The sequence below is a fragment of the Notothenia coriiceps genome, unplaced genomic scaffold (genome assembly GCF_000735185.1).
Source record: "Notothenia coriiceps isolate Sejong01 unplaced genomic scaffold, NC01 NC01_scaffold00027052, whole genome shotgun sequence".
Classification (NCBI taxonomy): domain Eukaryota; kingdom Metazoa; phylum Chordata; class Actinopteri; order Perciformes; family Nototheniidae; genus Notothenia; species Notothenia coriiceps.
The window spans coordinates 1-9,222 of NW_011359753.1; the positions used below are offsets into that span (position 1 = coordinate 1).

General features: G+C 47.9%; 2 protein-coding genes across 2 annotated transcripts; both read left to right on the forward strand.

Annotated features, from left to right (window-relative positions):
- Positions 1–350: 350 nt before the first annotated feature.
- On the forward strand, positions 351–3,533 carry LOC104957436 (titin-like; the record flags this gene model as incomplete). Its single annotated transcript, XM_010785067.1, has 8 exons — positions 351–531; positions 958–1,260; positions 1,612–1,838; positions 1,958–2,094; positions 2,230–2,321; positions 2,517–2,819; positions 3,056–3,212; positions 3,383–3,533. Coding segments are annotated over 8 exons (1,551 nt in total), but the record flags the coding sequence as incomplete, so codon positions are not given.
- A 102-nt stretch (positions 3,534–3,635) lies between these two features.
- LOC104957437 (titin-like) lies at positions 3,636–8,987 on the forward strand (the record flags this gene model as incomplete). Its single annotated transcript, XM_010785068.1, has 14 exons — positions 3,636–3,670; positions 3,725–3,842; positions 3,931–4,393; positions 4,480–4,773; positions 5,474–5,773; positions 5,891–6,199; positions 6,287–6,513; positions 6,598–6,912; positions 7,044–7,158; positions 7,316–7,624; positions 7,713–7,894; positions 8,005–8,134; positions 8,225–8,376; positions 8,840–8,987. Coding segments are annotated over exons 1-14 (3,097 nt in total), but the record flags the coding sequence as incomplete, so codon positions are not given.
- Between the last annotated feature and the right edge of the window lie 235 nt (positions 8,988–9,222).

Sequence of the window (9,222 nt, forward strand, 5' to 3'; positions counted from 1 at the left end):
TACCTTAGCGGTGGTGACGTGAAGTCATGTGACCGTGCTGTAGTTCCTTTATAGCCCAACATTAGCCTCCTTTAGCTTAGCGGTGGTGACGTGAAGTCATGTGACCGTGCTGTAGTTCCTTTATAGCCCAACATTAGCCTCCTTTAGCTTAGCGGTGGTGACGTGAAGTCATGTGACCGTGCTGTAGTTCCTTTATAGCAGTGAAGTCATGTGACCGTGCTGTAGTTCCTTTATAGCCCAACATTAGCCTCCTTTAGCTTAGCAGTGGTGAAGTGAAGTCATGTGACCGTGCTGTAGTTCCTTTATAGTCTTAAAGTGGTGTTAATACGTGGTATTGTGTGTGTGTGCAGAGGCGTGAGGCCGGCCGCAGGACGTACGTGAACATGATGTCCGGAGAGAACAAGGTGTGCTGGAACGTCAAAGACCTGATCCCCAACGGAGAATACTACTTCCGGGTTCAGGCCGTCAACAAGATCGGGGGCGGAGAGTTCATCGAGCTGCGCAACCCCGTCATCGCTGAGGATCAGAAACGTGAGAGAAAATACCTTTACCGTTCTTTATTATATAAAGGGGCACTTCAGTACAACAGCCAGTGCAGGATACAACAAATAAATACAGAACAATGACTTTTGAAAAACCTCAAAATGAAAGTTGGGATCTTGAAATCTTGAAACCTGTGAATGTATCACTGCAGTTATTTTCTAGTAAATGCACCACTTTTCAAGTTTCAAGGCTTTCTTATAATTTGCACAGCAGCTTGAACAATGAAAAACTGAAGCCCCAGGCTCCTCCAGCAGAGCAACATGAATATAGGTCATGGAACAGAGGGGTAGTTGTATCTGTGCTCCCTCCAGGTTTTAGGGAAGCTATGAATTATCACTCTAGTTATTGTTTTGTAAATGTACCAAGGCAATCTTAAATGGGTAATTCTAACTCTGAACTCTGCCCTCCGTCCAGACGCCCCGGACCCCCCGGTGGACGTGGAGACCCACAACCCGACCTCCAGCACCATCACGCTGACCTGGAAGCCCCCGATGTACGACGGCGGCGCCAAGATCATGGGCTACGTGCTGGAGAAGCAGCTGAAGGGCGAGGAGGCCTGGGGGCGCTGCAACGACTTCCTGGTGCCCGTGCTGTCCTACACCGTGCGGGGGCTGACGGAGGGCAAGAGCTACGCCTTCAGGGTCCGAGCAGAGAACCCAGCGGGGGTCAGCGAGCCGTCCAGAGCGTCACTGCACGTCAAGATCTCAGACGCCATCGGTAAGAACGACGTGTCATTAGAAATGCAGTTTACTGTCTCTTATAATGATAATAAAAACAATACATTACATTTTTATAGCGCTTTTGCTAGTGCTCAACGCTTTGCATAAAATCAGAATCAGAAACAGCACGAATACTACATCTGCATTCAGACATGAGGACAGATGCTTTACAGACAGGTTCAAGTCACAGGCTCCTCAAGCGAAAATCAATCGTTTTCCAGAATACATTTAATTCTTTTTGAATAGAATAAATATGATTTTTGCACTGGGAAAAAATGCAATAACTTCAGGAATTAAATGTAAGGATTGCACCATAAATAAATATAAATATTGCACTTTCCCCCCTCAGACCCCCCGAAGGTGTTCCTGAGCGGCAGCCTGCAGTCCGGCCTCAGTGTGAAGCGAGGCGGAGAGATCTGCCTGAACGCCAACATCTCGGGATCCCCGTACCCCGAGATCACCTGGTACAGGAACAACCAGGTGATCCGACCCGAAGCGCTGCGCAAGAGACCCGACAAACCACTGAAGAAGAAGGTGGAGAAGAAGGAGGTGGAGAAGAAGGAGGTGGAGACGAAGGTGAGTAAAGATGGCGCCGTGTCTCTCTGTTTCAGCCTACAGCATTCGTCTGTTTGCCTCTCCCATATTTATCTATTACTACAAAACAGCATTTCATTTTTGAACCTTGACTCTTGAAGGAGGAAAAGAAGGAGGGAGAGGCCGTGAAGAAGGAAGGAGAGGAGACGAAAGAGGGAGAGCCTGAGAAGAAAGAGGGAGAGGAGAAGAAGGAAGGAGAGCCTGAGAAGAAGGAAGGAGAGGAGAAGAAGGAAGGAGAGCCTGAGAAGAAGGAAGGAGAGGAGAAGGAGGAAGAGGTGAAGGAGGAGGAGGTGGAGGAGAGCGACTACCCGACCATAAACGAGCGTCTGTCCGTGGATAACCGTCACCGCGGGGTTTCCTCCATCACCATCAGGGACTCTGTGCGCGCAGACCACGGCGTCTACATGGTGAAGGTGGTGAACGACCACGGCAAAGCCTCGGCCACCTGCGAGGTCAACGTGCTCGGTGAGGACTCATCTTGTTTAGGTGTACAGCGAGTTAGAAATGTGTGGACGAGCTGTATTACATTGGACGGAGCTCCTTTAGGGACATGGGCCAAACAGGAAGTTAGTTCCTCATGAATGGATTCATATCAGGGCTTTTCTTTGAGTGTTGACACATTGACTTGATTCCCTGATTGATGTTCCTCTATCTCTGCAGACACTCCCGGGCCTTCGGTGAACTTCCGGTTCGAGGAGGTGAGGAAGAACTCGGTGGTGTGTAAGTGGGATGCTCCTCTGGACGACGGAGGCAGCGAGATCCTGAACTACACCCTGGAGCAGAAGGACAACTCCAAGCTGGAGATCGGCTGGAGCGTGGTCACCTCCACTCTGAGGGGCTGCCGCTACCTGGTGCCCAAACTCATCGAGAAGAAGGAGTACCTGTTCAGGGTCGTGGCCGAGAACAAGTACGGAGCGGGGCCGCACTGCGTGTCCAAACCGCTCATCGCCAAGAACCCCTTTGGTGAGATAAAAACAAAAAGATTATTATTTTATTTATTTCCTTTTTAATTTTCTATAATGTTTTGTTCATTATAAAATAAATTGTATTGTATTTTTAATTATTATTTTTTTGATACCTTTTGACTCAACTGAAACCGAACAGAATTTAAAACAAATAGGTTTTTATCGGACACTGTATTTTTAAATGTCATTTTCAGTTCTCTTGATGTTATTTATGTAATCTTGTGTCCTTTCCAGAACCTCCCGAGACTCCGGAGAAGCCTGAGATCGATGACATCACAGCTCATAGCATGCTGGTCATCTGGACCCCGCCCAACGACAATGGCAGCCCCATCCTCGGATACTGGGTGGAGCGCCGCGAGATCAACAGCTCGCACTGGGCACGTGTCAACAGGTGAGGAACCAAAGAGATGCACATATTTCAATGAGGCAGATCTGTTAAAATGTCAAATTTGTTACGATTTATATGCACACACATGTACAGACATCAATTTATGTTTCGGGGAAATTTTAAAATATATAGATTTATCACTTTCTTAATGCTCCTTCTCCTCCGGTCCTCAGGGAAATCGTTGCCGACACTGAGCTGAACGTTGAAGGTCTCATCGAAGGAATGACATACATCTTCAGGGTGGCGGCCGAAAACCAGGCCGGCCCCGGGAAGTTCAGCCTGCCCTCCGAACCCAAGACAGCCCAGGCTCCCATCCGTAAGTAAACTGTCCTGAAACCCTCAGATCGGACAGAATCAATGTTTCTATAACAAATCTCTTTCACTTATTATTATTATATATAAATTGTTTGAGGAGTAACATAAAAAATGAGGAATAACTTAAACAGGATACTTCTGTCCAGGTAAATATAGCTGATCTCAGAGGTAACATCTGTGTTGTATCTTTGACGCTATAGTACCTCCTGGACCTCCTACTTGCCGAGTGGCAAGTACCACCGACCACTCCATCGACGTGGAGTGGGACCCCCTGCCGATAACGGCGGTGGAGAGATTATGGGATACCAAGTGGACAAGGTCAGCTAATGTTTTCACTGACTGCCCTGCACGTTCATATTTGGTAAACAAAAGTTTCTCACTTGGTTGTTTCTGTGGTGCGTTTCAGGCCATGGTTGGTTCTAAGGACTGGTCCAGGTCCACAGAGCGCCTGTGGAAATCCCGGGCCTTGACTGTGTTTGGAGTCCGTGAGGGCGCCAAATACCAGGTCAAGGTCATCGCCTGCAACGCCGCTGGAGAGGGAGCACCAGGTTTCACAGAGTCCGTGTTTGTCAGGAACCCTGCAGAGAAGCCGGTGATTGAAATGGAACTGGCCATCAAGGCTGGCGTGTTTATCAGGGCCGGAGAGAACCTCCGTCTACCTGCTACAGTCACTGGTAAACCTTACCCGTCCATCGAATGGACCATCGAAGACTCCAAACCCGACAAAGACCGCGTGGAGATCCTCACTGAAGGAAACGACAGCATCGTTTCAATCAAGAACGTCCAGAGGAAGGACAGCGGCAAATACCACATCTCCGCTTGCAACCCCAGCGGCATCAAGAATGCTTCGACCAGAGTGGAGGTCATGGGTGAGTGGAATTCCAAGAAGACAGACTATATTCGTTAATTGAGGATTTGAAATGAACACAGAAGACTAATATTGTTTTATCTTTAGATGTCCCCGGACCCGTCACCGACCTGAAGCCCGTTGTAGTCACTCGCAAGATGATCTTCCTGAACTGGGACGACCCAGACGACGACGGAGGCAGCGACCTGATTGGCTTCATCGTGGAGAGAAGAGACATCAAGATGCACACATGGAGGCAGCCCGTTGAAACCCCCTCGTCTAAGTGCGAGTGCGTGGGCATCATGGAGGGACAGGAGTACATGTTCCGCGTCATCGCCAAGAACAAGTTCGGCCTGGGACCGCCCGTAGAGCTGGGACCCATCAAGGCTGTTGACCCACAGGGTGAGTTCTCAGAATCTGTAGACCCTTTGCTCCTTTGATTCAGACCTTAAGAAAGGACCATCCAAAACCTTAACGACTGCCCTTTGTAGACCTTAAGAAAGCTCCGACAATACCCTAAAGATGGTCCTTTGTGAATGTTTGGCTCTTGGTGGATTCAAGACATTTGGGAAGGTTCATCCCAAACCCTTAAAAATGTATTTTAGATAACTTAAAAATGGCCCAATTAAAATCTTGAGAGTAGTTGTTTGTCGTCCCTAAGACTGGCCCAACACAAACCCTAAGAATAGTCCTTTGTAGACCTTAAGCTCTTGCCTGATTCAAGCCATTTTGGAATGTCCATCACAAACCTTTAAAAAGGTATATTAGAGAACTTCAGAATGGTGTAACAAAACCCCGAATGATAGTCAGTTGAATATTCTTTGGAAGGTCTATCACAAACCTTCAAAAATGTTTCTTACAGAATTCAAGATTCGTCCATCAAAAACCTCTAGGAATGCCCTTTGTAGACTTTAAGAATGGTCCAACAGATACCTTAAGGATAGTCCTTTGTAGATCTTAATCACTTGCCTGTTTCAAAATGTGTGGGAAGGTTAATCACAAACCTTTAACACCGTTTGATTTATAAATCAATGCCCATTTGATCATATGAGCAGATGTGTCAACCTTTCTTAAAACTAATTGTGCATTGTCTGTTCTGCAGGTCCACCTTCGTACCCTGAGAAGTTCCACTACACCGAGCGCACCAAGAACTCAGTCACATTTACCTGGAAACCACCTCGTAATGATGGCGGCAGCCCAGTCATTGGCTACTTCATTGAGAAGAAGAGGCAGGACGAGCCAGCCTTTGTTCTCCACAATAAAGAGATTTGCCCCAGCATGACCATGACTGTGGAGGGCCTGGAAGAGGATTGGCCTTATGAGTTCAGGATCAAGTGTGCCAACCTAATGGGAGAGAGCGAGCCATCCATTCCTTTGAATGTGGTCATCCAAGACGATGAAGGTGAGGTTTAATGTTATGATGGTTCTTTAAAACCCTCAACCCTACCTTATATATTCTTGAGGTGTATTGTTAATGGTGCACACAAGTGTTTTGTTAACATGGTTTGTTTCCGTCTAGTGCCTCCTGAGGTCCACATGCTGAAGCACTTCAAGGGAGACTCCATCATCGTGAAGAAGGGCGAGCCCATCGAGATACCCGCTAATATCATTGGTCTCCCCATCCCTACTATCGAGTGGACCAAGGATGACGTGCTGATCGCTGAATCCACTGAGGCTCAGGTGATAGAGACAGAGGTCACTGGCAGACTCAACGCCAGGACCAAGCTGTCCATCCCAGCAGCCAACAGGAGGGACCGCGGCTGCTTCACTGTGACCGCCTCAAACAACATGGGGTCAGCCCATCACACCATCTCCGTCATGGTGCTGGGTGAGTTAAAACATGCCGATGAAGACTCTATCTAAGGTAGAAAAGTAAAATAATGGATGTCCTAACATGATATTGCTCTCCTCTCAGACCGACCAGTTCCACCCAGGAATTTAACAGTGTCCAACATCAGGGCCGAGTCCTGCTACTTGCACTGGGACGCACCCCTGGATAATGGTGGCAGCGAGCTGACCAACTACATTATTGAGAAGAAAGACGTGATGACTGATCAACCAGAGCTGGAAGAGGGACAGGAAGCACCACCTGAGGCCCAGTGGGTGGAGGTTAACAGCAGCGTCATCGACAGGAAGTTTGGGGTATGTCCTGATAGTGACATTACTACTAATAATAGCTATAATAGGGTTGTCAAAGTCGTCTAACACCAACTTTTTCACTTGCAGGTGTGGAACCTGGAGACCAACAAGTCATACTTGTTCCGGGTCAAAGCCCAGAATCGTTACGGTATTTCTGACCCCTGCACAACAGAGGAAGTCATGATCAGCGACCCATTCGGCCTCCCTGGCCCTCCAGAGAAACCAACCATTGCAGAATACTCCAAGACTACAATGACCCTCTCATGGGAGCCTCCCAGAGACACCGGTGGCTCCATGATTGTCGGCTACTGGCTGGAGAAAAGAGAGAAAAGCTCTGACTACTGGGCCAAAGTCAACAAGATGCCCGTCACCAAGAGGGGCATGAAAGGCTGGGAGTACCAGGTGAGCTGATGATTTTGTTCTGTTTCAGAACTGATTTCTGGTTGGTTTCAGGTCCACAGAGTATCTGTTGATGCTTTGTCCTGCTAACCATATGAGTCTATAAAACCCCTTTAACTTTCTGCGTCCCCCAGGTGGTTCGTCTGATCGAAGGAACAGAGTACGAGTTCAGGGTTGCTGCCAGCAATTCTGCAGGAACTGGACCATTCAGCACACCGTCCGACTCTGCCTTTGCTGTCGATCCAATCAGTGAGTAAAAAAGAACATTGATTTGACATATCCGACATATCAAACTGAATTTCGGTTCCTAATTGAAGTCCTTTGACCAGCTCAGTATTCTTGAGCTAAACGGTTCCACTGTATTTTGGAAGATTCTGTGTTTACTAACGGGTGCTCTCCTCTCCAGCTCCTCCAAGCATGCCTGCTGCACCTGAAGTCGTTGATAAGACGAAGCACAGTGTCACACTTGCCTGGACGCCACCAGAGAAGGATGGAGGAAGTCCCATCAAGGGCTACATCATCGAGATCCAGGATGAGGGATCCTCCGGATGGCAGAGGGTCAATGACGTGGACTCACTGGTCCCGACCACCGAGTTCACCATGCCCAGCCTCCGCGAGCTGAAACGCTACTTCTTCAGGGTCATTGCTGTCAACGACATTGGCGAGTCCGACCCCAGCCCCCGCTCCGCCGAGGTTCTGGTTCAAGACGTCCAGCGTAAGTCCTAACTCCCCATCCAATAATTACCATCCTTTATCTTTGTGTGTCTCTATCCGTCACTGATGTTATTGTGTGTATTCCACAGTGATTCCTGCCATCAACATCGACATGATGGTGGATGACCTGCTGTACGTCCGTGCTGGAGATGCATTCAAGATCCCCGCAACCATTAAGGGCCGCCCTGCTCCCAAGGTCACCTGGGAGTTCACCGGCAAAGCCAAGTCCCACAAGAAGAACAAACTGCACACGCTGCCTGTCGACTCCGAGGTGAGACCTCCAAAGGCTTCCTCAACACAATCTCCTATTCAGGCTACACCTGTCATGTGTGCTCGTGTTTTATGGGTTTCCGCCTAATGTCAAACATTTTGTGTATGCAGGTTGAGTCAACAGACACCACATCCATTGTGACCGTCCCCGTCAGTCTGAGGACACACTCTGGACGTTACACCATCACCGCCAAGAACAAGTCTGGACAGAAACACGTCAACGTCAGGGTCAATGTGCTCGGTAGGTCTCCGTTTCCTGAGTATTAGAGTGTCGGTGTGTTGGAGTCTTTGTTTCGTTGCTTGGATCTCTGACTGTGTTTTCCCGCTGCAGACGTCCCCGGAGCTCCTAAGGACCTGAGGGTTACCGACATCACCCGGTCCACCATGAGGCTGATCTGGAAACTGCCCGACAGCGATGGAGGAGAGAGGATCAAGAGCTACTTCATCGAGAAGAAGTCTACCAACGACAAGGCCTGGACCAAGGTGAGCTACTCAGTCCATTTAGTTTTAACATTTCATTTGACTTTCCCTTCTTTTTTATAAAACAGTGACTTTATAGTTAACTTCAAGCATAAACATTTAATTATCAACTCCTCTGGGAATTTTAGAATTTTGGATCATACATGCAAATTGTTGTACTAGGATATGATTAGCCTAGCTTAGCACAAATACAAGCTGGAAGGATGTGAAAAAGCTAACCTAGCTACATAAAAACAGGACTATGTCTCAGGGGAATATTGCAGTCTCATAAACGTTTATTTTCTATTGAGAAATATGTAGTTTATTTGTTGTCAAAATAAATACCATGACTGGAATGTGCAGAAATATAAAGAGATGTAGAAACATTGTCAGTATTAGGAACATGCTAATGTATTCAAGTTGAATCAGGAGTCCTTTTAGTCCCTGCTCTGTGGTTTAGTTACTGATGGTCTGCTTCGTCTCCCAGGTGAACACCGCCTGTGCCAGCCAGGCCTTCGTGGTCCCGGGGCTGCTGGAGGGGCAGGACTACCTGTTCAGGGTCTGCGCCGAGAACAGACTGGGCTTCGGCCCGTTCACCATCACCGCCGAACCCGCGCGGGCCAGTGACCCCATCTGTGAGCAAGCACTGCTACTCATACTAAAGATACAGTCAAAGCTTTACACATGTAGTGATAACTGTGGAGGAAACTCTTCAGAGACACTGAGAGATGGTTTGGGGACAAAGTCAGTCTTTTGTTCTATTTAATAAAGTAATAAAGAAAGTCAATAAACAAGTGCCAACATTAGCCTCCTTTAGCTTAGCGGTGGTGACGTGAAGTCATGTGACCGTGCTGTAGTTCCTTTATAGCC